We start from the raw sequence: 21,833 nt of genomic DNA, 5'->3' as shown, positions 1-21,833 counted from the left end.
AGCAATAAAAGTATGCCCCCCTCTATCAACCCAATCATTCGCATAAAATCTGTCTAACCGTTCATAAATACATCCTGCATCCCTTCTCCTGTTAGACCATGAATAAAGAAGAGTGGATGGTCTCCTCGAAATGTGGATGGTCTCCTCGAAATGTGTCTAACCGTTCATAAATACATCTTGCATCCCTTCTCATGTTAGACCATGAATAAAGAAGAGTGGATGGTCTCCTCGAAATGTCATCCTCATGCCAACAATCTCTGCCATGAATGGAGAGTATAAACCTCTCCCAAGACGCTCTTTCAAAAGGATGCACCAAGACCTCATGTCCACCTCTTTTATCCGTTGGCATCTCAACCATGTTAAAATCCCCACCAATAATCCAATGGTTAGCAAGAGGCATCAGTGTAGTGAGAGATTTCCAAAAAACAATCCTCTCATCTCTATGCTTAGGAGCATAAAGGTTGAGAATACCAATGCGTGAAGTACCCTACATAAGAAGGATCCACTGCACTCTCGCAGGCAAAATGACACCATGTCCAATGATGCAAGGCAAGATCTAAGCTGAAACAGAGATACAGACACCACCTTGGTGTTGGAAATAAGTGCACACTAGGTGTACTATTTCTCTAGTCTAGTTGAGTCTTTGTGTCTTGAGTCTAGTGCCATGTGGCACCTCTACATTTATCCCATAAGTCAGTCTACTCAATCTTGTACTTCTCACCTATATATTGTGGGTGTCACATCAATGAAAGTATCTATCTTGTGTCTTGTCTACACTCATTTCAAGGTATGTCTAAACTTTGTGTTTCCTTTTAGTCTTGCTCTCATTTCAGTTTCAGTTTTAGCTTTGTCTCTCCCCCATTTTTCTTACATGGTATCAAAGCAGGTTTATCTTGGCTCCCTTCAACCCATCATAGCCTCAGCTCATCGACTATCTACTTGCTGCTCTTGCTCTCCACAGTCCACGGCAGCTCAAGCTCTACCCATTCCTATTCGCCCCTGTATCCTGTAAGCGACAGCCTGCAGTCGCTTGGTTCAGAACAGGCCGCCCTGCCTCTGCTGTTGGCCGCCGCCTTTGCTGTTGGCCGCCGCTTAGCTGGCCCTGCTTTTGGTAGTCGACCTGCTGCTGTAGCAGCTCAACAACTAACTGCGCTTCTGTCATCTAGTATTGCACATGCAGCAGCTCAGCAATTTTTTGGAGCCGCCTAAGCTTTGGATGTTTATCATACTACCCTGATGCGTTCCTTTGGCTGCCTTCTTCATCAACTCAAGGGGCTGTCTCTGCCTGGGATTTATTGCGCTTGAAAAGTCTACAAGGTACTGTGCATTGTCTCCTTCAGTTTGCTGGTCAGTCCCTTTGTTATCCTCATATCTGCAAACTACTAATTCCTCATGCTTCGATGGGCTGTCACATGCTATGGCCTTGACAAGTGGTGAGAGAGCCGGTTTGTAAAAACAATTTGGATCTTTTCTTTCATTTATTTCTGCAATCTTGTAAGGGAATAGACACTGCCCTTGCATTCTAGCAAGAGGTAAGACCTTCCCACATGGCCTCTTCTACTCATTCTCTCATGTCTATTGACAAATTCAATGGGTCCAACTTTCATAGTTGGCAAATCAAAATCAAGTGCCATCTTATGAAAGAAAGTCTTTGGGACGTTGTTCACCCTGCTGCTCCCCAAGATTCCGACATTGAGCAAGTTATCACTTATGCTCCCACTGCCAAGAATGACAAAGCCTATGCTATCATCTTGCTTGGTCTTGGAGATGATTACATTCATCACATCTCCGACATACAGTCTGCTTCTCGAGCATGGATTACTTTGGATACCCTTTTTGGACCCCGCTCTAAAAACTCTAAGATTGCACTCATGATCTCATTCTTTGATCTATATATGCAGGAGGGAGTTACTATAGCCTCTCATGTCAATTATTTTCGTAGTCTTATGGTTCAGCTTGCATCAGTGAAGTCCCCCATCTCCGAAGATATTGCTGTTGCTGTGCTTCTCAAAAGCTTACCTGACACCTATGCTACACTTGTCACTACCTTCAAGTATCACAATAATCCTACTCTTGAAGGTATCATCAATGCTCTCCAAGAAGAGGAAAGAACAAAACAACAAAAGGTAACTGACACTGCATTTCTAGCAAAGAAAGGAAGTTCTAAGGTAAGAAAGCCTTGCACCCATTGTGGAAAAACTAATCATCTGGAGAAGGACTGCTTCAAGGCTCATCCATGCACCATTTGTGGCCGTGATAATCACCGGGAGAAGGACTGCTACTCTAAACCCTCTACATCAGCCCCCGCATCTACCTCAGCCCATGTTGCTGCAGCATCTTCATCGGCAGATCTTGCTGTTCATTCCTCACATGATGAGGAGTGGGCTTTCTGATTACTTCACCTTTCTTTTCTACCACTTTGACCACCGATGATGTAGGTCAAGGGGTTCTAGTGTCTTACTCATTATGCTTTTCGACCTCTCTCTTGTCCCTACCCCAGAGGCAAAGATTGCCCTTGAGGAGGGGATGTCTTCAAGGTCATCTTTCTGTCTACAGTCAGTCTTCTGTCTATCTAGTCTTGTCTGTCTGTCTATTTGTCTATCAATCTGACTGTGTCTTGTTTTAGATCCATCTTGTCCCTATCCTTGTGGACCCATATGAGGATATCACTTGAGGAGGGGTGTCTCAGGATCTTTGTCTGTCATGTCTTCTGTCTTGTCTCTCAGTCTATCAGTCTTTATGTCTGTCTTCTAGTCTTGTCCATCTTGTCTTCTAGCTTGTCTCTCAATCCTTGTCTAGTCTCTCTGTCTTGGTCTTATCTTTTGTCATGTCATAGTCTTGTCTTTTTGTCTTCCTCCTAGTGTCCACTTAAGGAGGGTGTTGGAAATAAGTGCACACTAGGTGTACTATTTCTCTAGTCTAGTTGAGTCTTTGTGTCTTGAGTCTAGTGCCATGTGGCACCTCTACATTTATCCCATAAGTGAGTCTACTCAATCTTGTACTTCTCACCTATATATTGTGGGTGTCACATCAATGAAAGTATCTATCTTGTGTCTTGTCTACACTCATTTCAAGGTATGTCTAAACTTTGTGTTTCCTTTTAGTCTTGCTCTCATTTCAGTTTCAGTTTTAGCTTTGTCTCTCCCCCATTTTTCTTACACTTGGTACCAACAGCTGGTGACCAAAAGGTGTCCTGAGAGAAGCTTGCCTGATCTCCCACACTGGCTAGCATCCAATTTATGCTCTTGCAAAAGCAATACATCCATAGGTCCACATGTAGCTGCACAATGAAGTTGGGTTTTTACAATTTGTTTCCGTCGACGCGAAAAAAAATCCCTGAGACCCTGAATGTTCCAAGAGACAATCCTCACAAGGACTCTGAGTAGGAACGACTAGATCTCGTGGTCGACGAAGGGTCCCCTTTAGAGATGGAAGTACGTCTCGCATAGGTAAGGGAGGGAAAATCTGACGATGTAAACCTTTCCTCTCTTTCCCACTCCGGGGAAAAGCCAGGGCTAGTCCTCAAAAATGGAGAGGTACCATGACAATGCGAATGCGCAACATCATCCTCAAAGGTACAATCATCCTGTAACTGTAATTCAGCATCCTCCTGTGAAGGATCCAGATCATGTGCCTGCAAAGCCTCATCCTCCAAAGAAGGATCAACTGCCTGTGAGACGAGCTACATAAGGGTTAGGGTGCTCCACAAGGGTTGTGGGTGAAGGGGCAGGTATGGGGGTCCGAGGGTGCCTGCCATCCCTAACCACAACCCAATGTTGTGTGTTCTGTTGTGGTAAAGAAGAAACTGAAGTCTCGGCAACTGCAAAAAAGGCATCTAATGGGTAGGACCACGCCGCCTCCTAGCATGGCCCCTCGATCTGGGACAATCGCTATCAATGTGGTCCTGTCGACGACAAATCTGACACTGGTCAGGTCTGCCCGCAATCTCCATCCTCTAGCGGAAATGAGATCCATCAGGTCACTGAAGCATAATATGATCGTCAGTAATCGATGGATCAGGAACAAGCACAAGGACCCAGGGTACACCATCAAGAGTGGCGGTAACAGCTCTGCGGGAGCTGAGGCGGGAGAGCTCGGAAGGGTTGGTACCTCTAGAACCTGGCCAAAGGATGCCCCTTTGGAAGCTAAAAGCTTGCAATAGGACCGAGGAAGAGCAGGGAACCACAATGAGACCGGGGTAAGGCGCTAATCCTCCGCGACTGGATCAAAGCCCACCTAGTACTGAAAGAAGAAAATCTTCCTAGGGCCAATAGGGAAGGGGCTGCCAGCCAAAACCTGAGAAGTAGCTTTTGAAGAATGAAAGTCGACCTGGAAGAAGCCTCGACCAAGCAAACAAGTATCCTGGAAGTGCACGATCAGCTCTGAAGGGGGAGAGCTGCTAGAAGCCATTCACGGGCCTGCGAACGAGAGGGTCTTTTGTTTTCCCCTTCTCCTTCCTGTGACTCTCAGCCTAGCGTTGTTTTTCAACGTGGTGGCTGCAATTACCACAGTGGTCTTGCCTTTTCAGAGGACTCCATGGCAGCTGTTCCATCATCCCCGACGAAGGCCGCCTTCGACTGCCTTTTTTTCAGATGCAGACCTCCAGCAGTTTGTCAGCAAACAGACCTGCCCGTGGACAAGTCAGAGACCTCTTGCAAGCTGCCCAAGGGTGAAATATTGACATCCAGTTCCTTGGCAATGGTTATATCCCGATTGAGTTCGACTTGGATGCCCTTGAGCTCCTTGGCATTGGTTACCTCCCAATTGAGTTCGACTTGGACACCCTTGTGGAGAAGACTGACGTTGAGCCCCACTATATTACAGGGCACCCATGCGTATACCCATGCGTACTTTACCAGATGGAGGAATGGTTCCTCTGCGGATGGTGATCCATTGGCAGGGCCGATAGGCTTCCCGATTTTGGTTTGGTTCCTTGGCTTTCCCAAGGAATACTTCAAGCTTCTCCCGGCAATTGGGCGCTCTGTTGGCCAAGTGTTAGTCCCCCCCCCCCCTAATAGCGGTAGTGGCCGTCACATGAGCAGCAGGACTCTCCACCCTAAAAGTACTCGTTGCCTTAAGTGAGAACCCACACCAACATCTCGCAATTCCACTGTTGGATGGTTCTCACTTCCTCAGTGGATCAAGTTTCGGATTTGCCTGGACAATGATTCGTTTGCTGCTAGATAAGTCACATTGCGCACTTTTGTCCTTGCCCTTGCATTGGCATTGGGTGGATGACATTGGGTAGACGGCCTGCACCTCCTCAGGAGGTCGTGGCTTCCCGTTTGGAGCATATACTGGAAATTTGGTATCTCACCTGCCAGCCCCACCCCCTTGCACCTTGCGGGTAGATAGTTCTCGCCTTTTAGCAAGCATGGGCACAACAGCCTTAGACGGCCACAAATCTACCATGGTAGGTGCCCAATCATTGGCACCCGCAACAGCAATGGGCTAGATGGTGGGGATGCAGCTCTGCCAGTGCAGAGCACGAGGAAACGGTTCCTTCAGTGAACCGTTTCTCGCTTTAATCACAGGATACACTGTGTGAGCAGCCAAAGGCAGAGGATTTAGTGGGCCTGGCAAAGCTTTCCACCAAGGTTGTTAGAGGCGTGAGAGGCATTTGGTACGAGGCGGGTATGGTACGCGCCCGGAAAGACTCCTATTTTTTAGAGACGTTAGAGGCGTGTTAGAAAAGAAAGAAAGAAAGAAAGATATATTAAGCGTCTACTAAAGACCCAATAGGCCTATGACACCAGAGTGATACAATAATGTCCATGGCATATCTCATCATGGAATAGAAAATAAAACAAAAAGAAAACATATATATATATATATATATAGAGATAGATAGATAGATAGATAGATAGATAGATAGATAGATTATTAGAGAGAGAGAGAAAGAAAGAAAGAAAGAAAGATTTTATTAACGTTTTCCAAAAGACTGAACTCGGCCTATGAGACAAATCAGTGTACCTGTATGGGGTATCCTCTGTCATCCCAACAAAATGAAAAAGTAGTGAACTAAAAAGCTGAATCTAGGTGTGCAATAAGTACAATGAGTGGGGGAGGGAATGGAGCTCTACTACTAGGAGAATGCAAAGCTATATGCATGGAGTATACAATCATGATATGCAACCTAGCTAGCTCCATCCTGTACCATACTGGGGGTATAAAATGGTATACATCAATGAAGGGGGTGTCCACATCTCCCTGAAGAACATGCCTGGGTCTGCTTTGAAGCAAGCCAGTCGCTCCGCACCCTCTCTGTGGAACTGAGCTTTGATCTCTGTCATCTCTCTGTGGTATAGGCGTGGTGTCCAAAAGCTAGGTGTCCTCTGTCTCCTGCGCGCTCTGAGTGTCTCATTTCCCTGCTGTGTAGGGGCTGGGAGTGGGGTGGATCTCTGAAAAAATGTAGTAATCTGTGTTTGTCGTCCCCCCTCTGGAGCTGTCTGAGCCTGTAATGACGTCTCTCTGTGACGCTGTATGTCTAGAATGAATCTCCCCAGTATGCGCTGGTCTGCTGCCTCAAAGAGCTGGCGTAGGGAATGTGGCTCTCTGAATAAAATGGGATATCTCTCTCTCATGGCTGTATATGCTTTGCATCTGCATACATAATGCTCCTCACTCTCCACCTCCTCTCTGCACAATCTGCATACCATCTCCTCTCGGGGGATCCGTGCTGCTCTACCAGTCTCGATCTCCAGTCGATGTGATGAGACTCTAAGCTGACCAATAGCTACTCGGGAGCCGTGTGGTAAAAAGCCCTCCATGTATCTAGGCCTCTCTATAATTCCATCATTAGTGATACTCATGAAGTGATCTCTGTAGTATAACATCTTCGGTGGAAGAGGCTATGTGGGCGATATCCATGTCTCTCGTGTATAGAGCTGCCATAGTTCCTGTCTCAATACTCTGTTCCTCTCACTATGAGAGAGACTGATATGTGGTGCATCTCTGTCATACTGGAATGGTGGTAGATGATCCATGTCTAGGCCATGCTGTGAGAACCAATGTGTGACCTATGCATACCATGATCCTCTGTCTCCTGTCTCAGCCAACTGTCTAGATGCCTCAAAAGCTCTGTATGACAATCTGTCTTGTGGCATCTCTCTGAATCTGTCTAGCAGGCATATAGTCTAGAATATGGCCTCTACCATCATAGGAGGCGCAGCAAACTCTACTCGGATAATGTCATGAGGTACTAACGGTTTGCTGCGTATCATGCGTGCCATCATGAGGGCCTGTGGTCTCTCTATCTGTGTGTCCACCAATGGTTGTAAGGCCTGGCGCCCATACCGCTGCTCCATAGATCAGTCCCGGTGTGACTAATGTGTCAAATAGCCACCCCTTCGTCCGGGGTTCTGAAAATGCGCCCCCTGGTGGCACTGTCTCTCTAGCATAGCCAATGCTGCATATCCCCGTGTCAATCTAGCTCTGGCTGTTGAACCCATGGTGAAGCATGTGGCTGCTGCAGAGATGGTAACCCCTAGGTACACGTATGTTGTCACCACCTCCACTTGGCGTCTTGCGAGAGTGAATGTCAGCCGACTCCTGCCCTGTCTCGATGTATGAAAGACCATAACCTTGGTTTTCCCAAGGTTCACAGTAAGACCCCTTTGTGTGCAAAAATCATCGAGTGCATGTAGATGCTGCTATAGACCTCCTGGAGACTTAGACACTAATACAATATCATCAGCGTAAAGCATAATATGTACTGAGGTACCTGCTAAATCAACTCCATCTCCGCCTCCCCGTGTAATGAAGTCAGCCACCTCATCAATGTATAACCCAAATAGCGTGGGGGAAAGTGGGCATCCTTGCTTCACACCAATGGTGCTAGCAATAGTCTCGGACATACCTCCTGGGCATCTGACTCGCCCAAAAACTTGCTCATATAATGCATAGATGCCCCATGTCATATCTGCTGGTATGCCAAGAGACTGCAGGCGCTGAAAGAGCCTCTCTCGTGGTACTGTGTCAAATGCCTTGCAGAAATCTACAAAGCAGCAATAGAGCTTTCTCTTCCTCACTCTGGCCTGATCAATCATACTTCTCAAAGTGAATACATGGTCAGTGGTAGAGAAAGCTCTCATAAAGCCTGCCTGCCCTGATGAGCGTAAACCTGCTCGCTCAACATATAAGCTAAGCTCTTGCTCCAACACTGCACCATAGAGTTTGGCCAACACGTGGCCAACCATAACTGTCCTGTAGTTACTCGGATCTAGCATATCCCGTGTTTTGTGAATCGGCACAATGGTGTGCATCGTCTACTCCGCAAGAAAACCCTCTGCTAGTGCCCTGTTAAACAGGTGTGCAAGAAAAGGAGCCAAAGAATCTACTGCATATATGAGATGCTCACCCTGCAGGCCCATATGGTCGGCGGCCCGTCAATGCTGTAGGCAGCGGATAGCTTCCTTTACCTTCGAGTGGGTAAAGAAGCTAGTTGTGGTAGGTCGAGGCTCCTGTGGTTGAGGTATGGGTGGCTGCTGTGGGGCGTGGTATAGGCCCTCTACATATGTGTGCCATGTCTGTGGGTCTTCAATGGGTGTCGGTGTCCGCGGCTCTCGGAAGTGCCGCCATGAGATAGGGCTATCTGTACTCATGAAGAAATGGAAGATCTCTAGCTCCTGTATCTCTGCAAAGGCCCGCCTTTTGCGGCGAGTAAGTCTCCTCATCTCTCTCCTCGACTCCTGCACTGTGATGGCTCCCAAGGCTCTCTGTATGCGGAGCCGTGAGTATAGGGCTCTGCACTCGTCATCATAGCATGTGTTCTGGGGCATAGTCCCAGATCTCGCAGGCTCTCCTAAGTCGACACGATGTGGGACGCTCTGTAATGCAGCCGTGTGTAGGAGTGATGCGAGCTGGGCTGTAATGGTATCCATAGATGCCAGGGGATCCATGAGTAGGAGCCCATCCTCTACTCTGCCAATGTATGTGTCTGCCATATCATGTGTGAAGTAGATGGTAGTGTGTGGTGTCGGTATGTGGGGGACTGATGATACTGGTGATCCGGCTAGTGAAAATGCCATGTATGATCTGCCCCAATAGGACGAGGTGGAATGGAGAATGAGGTGACAAGCCGTGATGCCTTCAAAGACCCCATAATGTAGTCTACCACCGTGCCTCCGGTCCGTGTATGACCCCCATGTGGGAAGCATGTCAGCCCTCCTGATCCCGGCCACTGTAGCATCCCGTTATAAATAACGAGATGATGCCTGGCTCCCAACTCTAGTAAGTGGTGCCCATAATGTCCTGTGTCTGGTCCAGTGTCCTCTGATGCCCAACTAGCCCCTATCTCCTCTGGATCCACAGGGTGGAGGATCTCCATGTCATCATAGTCATACACCGCTCTGTGTGTGGGCATTGAAGTCGCCCGTAAGAAATACTTCCCCTAGTGTAGAATAATGCATAATCTCCTCTGACAGACAAGTGTATGGCGAGGCTCCTATCTCCTCCTCCTGTGGCATGTCCTCTGTAATGACATAGGAGGATCCTGATGGAGAAAAGTAACATAGGGCTATGCATATAACCCTGTCCTGTGAGAGCTGTAAGCTGATCGACATGTATCTAGCCTCTGGATCCTTTGCTACCACTCTCATTCTCCCCTGTAGCTACCGTCTAAAGAGAATTGCTACTCCCCCTGACCCTCTCGAGGTACCCTGGCATGTGGTCCTCCTGTATGCTGACTTCCACTGGAATCCCTCTACTCGAGGTAGCCCTCTCTCTGGGCTCTGATGTGTCTCTGCAAAAGTATGATGTCTCTCCCCACCACAACATGCTCCAGTCGTCCAGGCTGCACCCATAGTGAACCATTACAGTTCCATAGTGCCATGTGTATCTCTGTCAGTGGCCTGGTCTCTGTCCCATCAATGATGACCCGACCATCTCCACAAAAGGCCTTCTGCCTTCTCTCCTCACGTGTAGGACTCGTGGCATGCAAGCTCTCCTATGCTCTAGCTGCATCCTCGTGAGATCATCATCCAAGAAAATAGGAGCTCCCTCTAAGCATGTCACCTGGGTGTGTATGAGAGAGGGAGGGAGAGTGTATGTGAGAGGGGGTTGTGTGTGTGTGTGTGTGTGTGTACTTGTACTTGCTGTTGTTTGCTGTCCACCCACTCTCTTGCCATCGCATGTACCTACACATCTGAACTTGTTGTCGCATGTATCTGTCTTTACTCTCCCTCTTCCCCTCTTCCTGCAATCTACAAGCTACAGTGTGTGTGTGTGTGTGTGTGTGTGTGTGTGTGGATTGGCTTATGGATTGGCAGCTGCTTTCCTCCACTACAGGCACTCATCCTGTTCCTCTCCCCGCTCTAACCTCCATTAAAGCCTATCATTTACTTCAGCCTGCTCCATGGATCCAGCAATATGGCAATTCTTTATGGCATATAAGGAAACCCCTTTCATGGTGGAGGAAGAATATTCGAATGATATGGAAAAGTAAAATGCCTTTGAAACAAAGACTTTTCCTCTGGAGATGTTTGACAGGTACATTGTCAGTGGGGGTTACACTTGCAAGACGCCATATTGCATCATCCACCTGTCTAAGATGTATGGCTCTTTCAGAGACAATTCCTCATTTGCTTTGGCATTGTCCTTGTTCTAGAATCCTCCTCAGGCGTATTTCTGATTATCTTTGCCTTCGCTTCCCAACTCATAGATTTGGGAAACATTTCTGGCTCTTTTGGCAGACATCTCAGAACTTTGTCCCAATACTCACTTTTTCTATTTTGGGTGAGATATTGGGCCCTATGGACCATCTGGAGTGAACACAATTTTGCATATTTGGGAAGGCACAATCTCCAATCATATGAATCTTTCCGAGCCTCATTGCGACAGTCTGTATATGCTGCTTGCCTTGAGGGTGACATGGATGCATCTTGTATTCAGCTTTTCTTCGAGTGCTTTTGATCTTTGGATATTCTCCACTCTGGAGAATATGATTATGTAAACTTTCTTGTGTGCTTCCATTAGGCTCTCCTTTGGAGTCTAATGTCTTGTATATTGACTTTATGAAAATATAACAATTACTGGTTTTACTATAAAAAAAAAAGTGTGTGTGTGTGTGTGTGAGGTGGTGTGTGTGGTGGAGGTGTGTGTGTGTGTGTGTGGTGTAGTGCTCGCCTGCGACCCTGCGACCCTGCGACCCTGCGAAAAAGCTTGTGTGTGTGGTGCGCTCGCCTGCGACCCTGTTCGACTGCTCGCCTGCGACCCTGCGACCCTGCGACCCTGCGACTCTACTCGCTTGTGAGCCTGCGACTCTGTTCGCCTGCGAACCTGCGACTGTCCTCGCCTGCGTCTCTGCTCGACTCTGTTCGCCTGCGAACCTGTCTGATAAAGCCGGCGACCACATGAAAGAATCTGTCCAGCGACAGCCAGCGTTCTACAGCAGCAGTCGTCTGCAGCAGCATTAGAGTTTCTACTTCATTTGGGGCTTGCAGCAGATTCGGCCAGTGGTACCGCAGCAAATTCTTGTCTGCAGCAGCAGTAGGGCTTACAGCAGTTCTGGGGATTATAGAAAATTTAAGGTGTGCATGATGGAATCACCTGAGCTGGCGATTTATAAGCGTCGGAAAGCAATGAACACCTCGAATTTGGATGCCATGTCTTTGATTAAGGAATGCCTGCATGAGGATTTCGAAGAAGCAAGATGTGCTTGGGAAGGACCTGCTCCAGTCACAGAAGTGCGTATTCCGGTGCAGGAGCTCATGGATCCGGTTGCGCAGTATGCATTGAATGCAGTGATTCTCTTTTTCCCGGGCAAGATGCCTAGTGCACAGGATGTGGGACAATGGGTTGATTTCTTGCTTAAGCGTCAAGCAGTCCGGGGTGTTTATTTTGGAGCAAGAGGATTCTATGAGGTCTTGTTAGCAGACATGGAAGCTAGAGATGCTTTGTTGGAAATGTCTCCCCTCTTCTTCAATACGCAAATGACTCATGTTCTTCCCTGGGCTCTTACTAAAGATTATCAGAGCCTTATTCGACATAAGTGCCCGGTTTGGGTTGAGGTGGTGGATTTTCCTCGTACTTGGCGTCATTTTCTTCCTTTGTTGGCTGCTCAATTGGGCAAAGTGATTTTCCCCCCGAAGTTGGATGCCAATACAAATCGTTTTTGTATTCTATGGGACACTGATCTTCTTGCTCCTACGGGCATTACCGTTGATTCTGGGGACGCAGTGGTCGGAAAGCGACCATTCAAGCTTAAATGGGGGAAATTTGCCAATTCCAGTTTTCGCTGTGGCAAATTTGGTCATATGCAATCTGAATGTTCTGAACCAAATCTACAACCCCCTCCTTCGGCTGTCCCTACCCCTCAGACTCCTCCTCCAGCGAAATCTTCCCCTGAGGCACAATCTAAAGGTGCTTCCGCATCCACATCAACAACTGGACTAAATAAAGGTAAAGGGAAGCAGTCTCAAATGCCAAGTGTTCTTGCTTCCCTGAACATCAAGGACAACGGCAAAGAGAAGCTTCCTGCTACTCAGGCGTGGATAGTACCCAAGAAAACTGTCAAAGCACGTACTCTACCATCTTCTCGCAATTATGTGCCCCCCTTGAAGAATGTTGCTCAGCAAAAACTGCCTTGTAATGATAACTCTTCCTTGGCTCAGGCCTGGGATAAAGTTGTTCGATCTTATAAGGAAGTAGTTACAGGGGGCACCGCTTCAACGTCGGATGGCCATCACTTGTTTCCTCCACATTCGAGTTTTGATTTGGCAGCTGATGTTTCCGAGACAGATGCGGATGTGCCCATGGGCACGAGTTCTTAAGCTTTCTGTTGGTTTTCTCGCCCACTGTATATACCATTTAAGATGCATAGTTCTATACATTGCATTTCATATAATGTGCGCGGATTATGCAATCAGGATAAATGGAGGCTAACCTGGCACTATGTACATACTTGCAAAGCAGATATTGTTGTTCTTCAAGAGCATAATCAGCATAATTTTGCCGGACAAACTTCCTATTTTGCGGGATATTGGATAGCTTATGCAGGATCCGCTGGATACTCTGGAGTGCTGATGCTTGTTCGCCATGAATTATTTCCCATGTTGGTATTCAATGATCCAGCTGGCAGATGGATGGTCATTCAATGTATTATCAATGGGGAAGTTTTTGAGTTTGCTGGTGTGTATGCATACACAGCCTCTACTGACAGGGCTCGTTTGTGGCATGCCATCTCCTCTTATTGTTGGTGTTCTAATGCATTTCTTTGTGGCGATTTTAATAATGCTCCAAATCATGTGGATAATACTACTGGACATTCTCACATGCTTCATGTGGAACGACAAGCTTGGGATCTCTTTCAGCACACATGTAATGCCTTGGATTTGTGGCCTCTGTTGCAAGCCAATGATCCAGGATTCACATTTCAGCATAACGCTCGATCAATGTATCGTGCTCGTCTGGACCGATGGTATCTCTTTCAGATGCAGCAGTATGATGATTTTGTATGTGATATGTGGATTGATTACTCCTTGTGTCTCTCGGATCATGCTCCGATATGCTTAAAAATACAATTCGGTTCATGTTCTGCCAATGATTCATTAACTAGAAAGAGACTTCTGCATGTCAATAATGCTTATCTTAAGCATGAGGTTTTTCGCAATCTGATTGTGGATATTATTTCGCCATTGATCTCTCAAATGCCTGTTGATATGGACACAGCATGGTTTCGTTTTGTTATGCGGGTTCAATGTGTGATCCAGGATTATGGCAGACACTATTTATCGCATTTCAGAGAGCAAGTTCAACAGGCCAAAGGCACTTGTCAAAGTTTGATGCATCTGGCTAACACTTCATCTCTTACTGAAATCCAGATGACAGAGTTGCTTTCTGCTCGTGCTTTGTTGCATCGTAATGATAAGAGAAAATTGGCAAAGTGGCAGACTAGAGCTCGCCAAAAGGCTATAGCGGATAAAGGATGCACTTCTAAACAATTCTTTCGTCATCTACATCTTTCTAGGCAGTCTCAAACTATTAAGAGGATTAAACTCCTGACTGGTGATTGGACTACCTCTCGTGTGGGGCTTGCACGGGCCATGGAATCTCATTATGGCAAGATTTTTGAGGCCTCTTCTCTCACGCAGGAAGGTCGAGAGGCTCGTCGCTTGTTTTTATCTCAAGTTGCACCGATTTTATCGGCCCACCAGGCTCAGCTTTTGGAAGCCGCCTTCACGGAGACAGAATTGTATGCCAGTTTGTGTGATTTGGGCCGTTGGAAATCTCCCGGTTGGGATGGCCTTACTGTAGAATTTTTCTTGTCGTTTTGGCACTACGTGGACCAGCCACTATTGTTAATGATAAACAGGGCATGGGAGCAACAGGTTTTGCCTTCATCTTGGAAAGAAGGCTTGCTCAAGTTGATTCCAAAGCAAGCACTTTGTGAAGAGTTCTCGCAATAATGGAGGCCGATTACGCTCATGCCTGTGGTTTATAAATTGCTGGCTAAAATGCTTGTCAATAGACTTAAAGGGTTTTTGCATGATGGTTTGCATCCATCTCAGTATGGCTTCATTCCACGAAGGCAAATTACTGATAATCTAGCAAATGTCATCATTGGCATGGAGTATGGGAAATACACTCGACAAGATGTATTGGTCATGCAGGTTGACATTGAAAAGGCATTTGACACTGTTCTTTGGGATTACATTGCAGATACCATGCTTCGGCTGGGATTTGGGCCTAAGCTATCCTCTGTGGTTTATTTCTTGTATGCTGACAGTACCTCTGCCGGTTTGTTGGATGGTTTTCTCATAGATCCTTGGCATTTGGGACGTTCAGTAAGGCAAGGTTGTCCTCTCAGTGCTTTGCTTTATGCGATTGCTACTCATCCCCTGCTTATGTATTTGGAGTCTTTGACTTCGTCTGGAAGATTGCAGGGCTTGAAATTACCCTCTGGGAAACATTTTATTGGGCAAGCTTATGCAGATGATTCTCTCTTTATGCCTCGCAATCACCAAGATGATGTGGAACAAATTATGCACACTCTTCATTTGTTTGGATTGGCAGCAGGCCTCAAAGTGAATTTTCGTAAATCCAAACTATTGGCTCTGACTGAGTATGATTGGCATAAGCTGCTTTGGCCAGGCGAACTTGTTCCTCCGAACATTATAGTTCGTCATTTGGGTTATCCGATGGGTTAGACTGTATCGGCTACACGGAAATTGGATTGGGTAGCCGAGCGCTTGCACTCCAAGTTACATTATTGGAAGTTGTCCACTTGGCCGCTTCATGTGCGTCTTAGAATTGTGCAATGCATTCTTGTAGCTTATGTGCAGTTTTATCTACCTTTGCTATATTGGTCTCAATCCCGCTTGAAGTCCCTTATGTCAAGTATATTGGCGCATTTCTGGCGCACTTCATCTCGTGGAAAGGGCCTCAGATTGTTATCCATGGACAAGTTATGCTCTCCTAAGCTCCTTGGAGGGCTGAATATTTTGGATTTGAGACGTCATGTTTTGGCTAGGAAAGCTATGCTTTTGCCGGTTTTGTTGGACCAGCAGCAACCCTGGACTCTCATGGTGTCCCATTTGTGTCGGCATATTGTCACGCCATTCTATGGTCATTGGCAACCCACATACTGGGATCTTATATGTGGAAAACTTGAAGGACACATTCCGGGATGTCCTTTCACTTCTTCTCTCATTATTGATTGGAAGGAAGTTACTTCACATATGATATGGCATGGTTCCCGATCTTTGATGGGCAATTCCCTACGGCTAGAGAGTTTGCATTGGAGTCGTGTATTTTCTTCCACTTTGGTTGACCGTTCACCTCGTCAGGCATATTTTCTATCTCAAAAAGGAATATGTCAGATACATCAGGTGGTGGATGACACTGGTCAGGTTCTTTCCTTCTCTATTGCGGCGGATCGTTTTCAATTGGGATCCCATTATTCTCATCTTTGGACAGAAATTCAGCGGATGATTGCTGATATTTCTCCTTTACCTCGCTTGAATGTGGATTCCCGTCTATCTGATTGGAATCTTGGAACCACTGCTATGAAATGTATTTCAGCTGGGACAGTTTATGCCCTCTTGCAATCGGATGCATGGATAGTCAGACATGGTAATCAGCTATGGTCTCTCTCCAAATCTTCAATGTGGTGGAAACGTACATTGTTTCGCATTTGGAAAAGTCATCTGCCTCTCAAAGAACGCCTGTTCTTGTGGCGCTGTTTGGTTGGTGCTCTTCCTGTTGGTAGCTTGTTACATGCACGTCATATTGCGCCTTCACGTTGTGTCCGATGTAAAGCTACTGAGGAGACTGTCCCACATTTACTATGGGGTTGCGTATGCTCCAGATCGTTCATTCGCCGGGTCTTGACTGCTCTTCGCCTTCGTTTCCCTTCGGGCATTTTTCACAGATGGTTTTGGCTTTTTGGGGTGTTACAAGCATCACAGTCTCAGTTTGCTGTATTTTTCAGCTGGGTCCGATTCTGGGTCTTTTGGACCATATGGCATGTTCGGAACAACCTCATGTTCCAAGCCAATGACATTGATCCCTTCCATTACTTCAAGTTCTCGCTTGGTCACGCGCTTCATTTTGCTTATGATGCTGGGGACATCACTCTTGATGCTTATAGGATTTACTTTGATTGCTTCTAGGTAGTGAAGCCTATAGTTACTCTTCTTTTTCTGGGTTTTCCTCGCTTAGAGGTTTCCCACTTGTAAATAAATCAAGGATTTACAAAAAAAAAAGTGTGAGAGGGGCTGCCTTGAGCAAGGTTTAAGCCTTAAGGAAGGGAGAAAGAAAGAAAGAAAGATTTTATTAACGTCTTCCAAAAGACCGAACTCGGCCTATGAGAAAAATCGGTGTACCTGTATGGGGTATCCTCTGTCATCCCAACAAAATGAAAAAGTACTGAACTAAAAAGCTGAATCTGGGTGTGCAATAAGTACAATGAGTGGTGAAGGGGATGGAGCTCTACTACTAGGAGAATGCAAAGCTATATGCATGGAGTATACAATCATGATATGCAACCTAGCTAGCTCCATCCTGGACCATACTGGGGGTATAAAATGGTATACATCAATGAAGGGGGTGTCCACAGGTCCCTGAAGAACATGCTTGGGTGTGCTCTGAAGCGAGCCAGTCGCTCCGCACCCTCTCTGTGAAACTGAGCTCTGATCTCTATCATCTCTCTCTGGTATAGGCGTGGTGTCCGAAAGCCAGGTGTCCTCTGTCTCCTGCGGGCTCTGAGTGTCTCTGCTCTCTGGAGAGTAATTCCCTGCCGTGTAGGGCTGGGAGTGGGATGGATCTCTGAAAAAATGTAGTAATCTGTGTCTGTCGTTCCCTCTCTGGAGCTGTCTGAGCCTGTAATGATGTCTCTCTGTGGCGCTGTATGTCTAGAATGAATCTCCCCAGTATGCGCTGGTCTGCTGTCTCAAAGATCTGGCGTAGGGAATGTGGCTCTCTGAAAAAAATGGGATATCTCTCTCTGATGGCTGTATATGCTCTGCATGTGCATCCCTGTCATACTGGAATGGTGGTAGATGATCCATGTCTAGGCCATGCTGTGAGAACCAATGTGTGACTTGTGCATACCATGATCCTCTGTCTCCTGCCTCAGCCTGCTGTCTAGATGCCTCAAAAGCTCTGTATGACAATCTATCCTGTGGCATCTCTCTGAATCTATAGTCTGAAATATGGCCTCTACCATCATAGGAGGCGAGAGAGAGAGAGTGTGTGAGTCTTGAGAGCTTAGAGGGGCCCTTATAGCCCTCGTCTAGAGACTCAAACGGACCAAAGCTGAAAAAGAATCCTTTGAAGCATTGAGAATTTACACTAGCAAAGGACCGGTGTTGATTATTCGAGATTTGTCAAAGTCTTTTGTGGTTGAATGTGATGCCTCAGGAGATTGCATTGGAGCCGTCTTGAACCAAGAGGGCCATGCTGTGTCCTATGAAAGTCGAAGACTTCAAGGACCCGAAAAGACCGCACCCACATATGAGAAAGAGTTGATGGCTATTGTTCATATTGTAAGCCCAGCGGAGTGATCATATGGAAACGATCATCGCCTCCTTGCAAATTTCAGATCTTTCCACGGAGTCCCCCACCGATGGGCCCCCTTGAATTATGGAGTACCTGATTGATCACAGTTTTTCAGGTGCTTCCTAGTCGGGATGAGCGATTTCATGGAAGTGGTAGCACCTCTTTGTGCTTCCAGTCCCAACCCACTGAGCATGATGTGGGGACTACTGTCTTCTCCTTCCGTGTGAGTGTGGCCCATGATAGGGAGTGGGACAGTTTGTCGATGGCTACCACTAATTGGGACCATTGGCTTCTCCCAGTTTGCTGGTGAACTTCACCACACGGACGCTATTATCCAACCTTGTCCAGCAGCAAGGCTGACCTCTTTGTCTTATTCCACATCAGTTTTTCTGTAGAGCAGGGTACCTTCCAATATCTTCAGTGTGAAAGCATTCATCCTGTGGTTGCCCAGGGTCAGGCCAATGGCAAGCTATCGTACTTGTAGACACATTCTTTCTCATCTGGAGTGTCTATGCATAGGACTCATCACCACTATTCCCCATCCAAGCCAGCTCCAAAAACCTTGTGAGCCATCCAAATGCAAGAGTGCCATGTGTCGGGGCGCGGGGGGGGGGGGGGGGGGGGGGGGGGGGGGGGGGCAATGTTCTTGGAGATTTCGTCAAACATCTTTGCAATTCGGCCCTAAAAAGAGTTGGTATAATTCATCCTCTTGCCGAATGTAGGAGTCCCGTTTCTTGTGTGGGTGAGGTGTTGAGAAATCCGTTGCGCTTGGTGCTTCGTGATTTTCCCAATCGGTACCTCATGCTTTAAGACGGGAGCATGTGGCTCGACTTTTGTCATCATACCAAGAGGTTTGGGGCATGGAACCACAAGGTGGCTTGGCGATAATCTAAAAGGTTATTTATTCTTTTCACAAGCTGCCTTAGATTTCTTATCTGTCACAGACCTACACGTAGGTTTCCAGCCCATCATGCAATCACAGCCATCTGTCAGGCCCCTGCTCTACAGAGGAATGGTGACAGCTGTTAGAATTATAAGGCTCATCCAATCAACTGCTAGGAATTTTCAGTACAGCGGAGGTACCAACGATAAGATGTGTTTAATCCCAGGCATCACCTTTAAAAGAGAAAAAGAACACTTTATTTTGCAAAAAGATGTTCATTAAGACTCAACACTTGTCCATGATGGAAAGGAATGCCCTTTGGGAATGCATTCTTGAATATGGAATGTGCTCACCTCAGGGCTCGCCCATTCCAGCCAGAAATGCAAGTCCAAAGGCATTTCAAACCTCTTCATGCCTCAAACCTTGCGTATTGTATGTGACGTATATTGTGGAAGACTTGGGCAATTGTGTGAATCATTGTCTGCTGCAATCTAGCTTAGAATTAGTAGCTCAGTGTGTAGAGGTTCTGGACAGTCAATGAGGATGAATCCTTAACTAAGCATGGGGATTTTCACAAAATGCTTGACCATTAATGCAATTAAACACTGAAATTGGCCACAGCCTTAAACATATGCCACTTAATTCACAAAATTGTTTCTTATAGATTAAGTGCCTTAACCTATGATATGTGTCTCTAGATAGTGTATATATGCATACATTTTATGCAATCCTGGCTACACATTTTCAGGGAGATGATGGAATGAAGCCTTCTTTTGCAACTCGATTAAGTGGATCAGCAGACTTGTACCATGTAGGTTACTCTTATCCATGTTTTTCTTTCTCTAAATCTTGTCTTTAATCATCTTTCTTTGAAGGTTCAAGAATTTACATATGTTGGCATAAATGTTCTTTAAAAGTCCATTGGATTATTTCCTACAGCCTTCTGTTGGTTGCACAAATAGTGGAGAGAAAGAGAGGCATTCTGATCTGTATAATTGTGCAGGTGAACAACCGGAAACCTTTTCATGGCATAAATTTTGTGATAGCACATGATGGCTTCTGTCTATATGATCTAGTGGCCTATAATGAGAAGGTGAGCTTTGCTACAACATCTCATGCATCTGCCTATTAAATTTATGCAATCAAATTCACTACTGGCTTAAATGTGTGCATACATTTATGCACATTTAATATCATCCATACATGTTTTATTTGACTTTCTTCTAAGATCGTTTTAATTTGTACAAGCTCAGCATAATGATGCAAATGGTGAGGGAGGGAGGGATGGAAGCAATGATAATTTCAGTTGGAACTGTGGCATAGAAGGTATAGACACCCATTTGTATTTTTTCTTTGTGACGTGGAATTGTGGCATAGAAGGTATAGACACACTTTTGTATTTTATGAGGGGGTGTTCTTTGTGACATGGAAGAAATTGATGCTTAATTATTAACCATGAAATGGCATAACTTGCAGGTGAAACTAGTGACCCAAATGTAATGTCCCTTCGTTCCCGCCAAATGAAGAATTTTCATGTTGCACTCATGCTATCACAGGTGGGATTATCTTATATGGCAATGCTAATGACAAATGTACCTTGAAGGAACCAATTCATGAAACCTATGCTCATGTTTTATCTTCTTGGCTTTGTTGCTGCACAGGGGACACCAATGATCCTTATGGGGGATGAGTATGCTCATACACGACATGGGAACAACAACAGCTACGGCCATGATACCGTCATGAATCATTTTCAATGGAAACAGGTCTAGTACCTTGAGCACCATGTCACAACGGCCCATGAGGGATGTATTAGGGTGATATGAGAGCTCTCTGCTCATGTACCTAGATCAGATTTTAAAGTTCTAGATTTTTGTTATCTTTCTTTATTACTATTTTGTACTCAGGATGATGTACCTCATGGATATGATGTAACCTTTTGGTCTCATAGGTTATTTTGGCCTTTTGAAGACGTTAATACAACTTTCTTTTCTTCTTCTTTTCTCTCTCTTCCATGATGGGACATTATTGTATCACTTTGGTCTCATAGGCCCATTGGGTCTTTAGTAGATGCTTAATATATCTTTTGCCAGGGTTCCCTCCGCCTCCCTTATCCCACCCGCCCTTCGCTCAGGCCCCCAAGGCAGCAACTTAGATACGCACTGCCCGGGAGCTACAGGGCTGCGCCCAATGCCCATCTTCCCGCTGCAGGTCATTCTCAAGAATGACTTTGACCTGAGCTTTCCACCCCTCAAAGGAGAACCCTCAGCCCAAGATGACAAGATCACAGAAATGGGACAGACTGCAAGGCAAGCTGTAGGACTCACTAGCAACAGAGGCAAAAGGAAAGAGTGGAGGCATTATCAAGGAGGGACTGGAGCACCTGAGGGATATCATTTCCCTGCAAGAAGAACAGTATAACAAACAATACAAGAAATAGAAGCTATGCGTGAAAAGGAAATGAAGAAAATCAGAGATGAGAAGACTGCCCACCAGCTAGATCTCGAACAGCTTAGGGAGGGGGTCCAGAACCTCCGTTCTGACATAACAGCCATTCGGGAAGCCACAAGGATGGAGGAGGGTGAGCTCTCCAGGCTGGAGAGTCTAGAAACCAATGTGCAAGAAAACATACAGGCAGCCAGGAAGGAACTGGAGGAAACTAAGAGGGAGATGGAGAAGGGCTGGGCTGGGCTGATATGGTCAAAGAGGAGGTCCAGAAAGAATGGACACAGGCCACTCGTAGACAGACGGTACCCACCACCCCCACCATCATCAATGATACCCTGGAAGAAGATAAAAGGAGGAAAATCAGAGCCCTACACGTCAGGGTAGTGGGATGGAAAAAACATACATCAGCTAAGGAAGATGCTGTGGCCCTTTGTGGCAAACTTGGAGCCCCTAATATCACCTTTGTGGAGTCTTGGAGGGTAGGTAAAGACACAACAAGGGAAAG

At 46.2% G+C, this 21,833-nt stretch overlaps 1 protein-coding gene across 4 annotated transcripts in view; it reads left to right on the top strand.

Moving 5' to 3' along the window:
- Window positions 1–21,833, top strand: part of ISA3 (isoamylase 3) — a 242,360-nt gene that overhangs the window by 137,120 nt on the left and 83,407 nt on the right. For 2 of the 4 annotated variants that reach the window (XM_086801733.1, XM_086801732.1), the window contains exons 16-20: window positions 19,629–19,691; window positions 19,884–19,973; window positions 20,134–20,206; window positions 20,357–20,436; window positions 20,542–20,646. In XM_086801733.1, the coding sequence (XP_086657859.1) occupies window positions 19,629–19,691; window positions 19,884–19,973; window positions 20,134–20,206; window positions 20,357–20,436; window positions 20,542–20,646 (411 nt within the window). Of the gene's footprint in view, window positions 1–19,628; window positions 19,692–19,883; window positions 19,974–20,133; window positions 20,261–20,356; window positions 20,437–20,541; window positions 20,647–21,833 lie in introns of all 4 variants that reach the window. The other 2 variants (XM_086801731.1, XM_086801730.1) reach the window with 1 other exon arrangement.

The sequence above is a fragment of the Cibotium barometz genome, chromosome 8 (assembly GCF_041138505.1).
Source record: "Cibotium barometz isolate CiBa-2024 chromosome 8, ASM4113850v1, whole genome shotgun sequence".
In the NCBI taxonomy this organism is placed as follows: Eukaryota; Viridiplantae; Streptophyta; class Polypodiopsida; order Cyatheales; family Cibotiaceae; genus Cibotium; species Cibotium barometz.
This window is presented reverse-complemented; position numbering and strand designations above follow the sequence as displayed.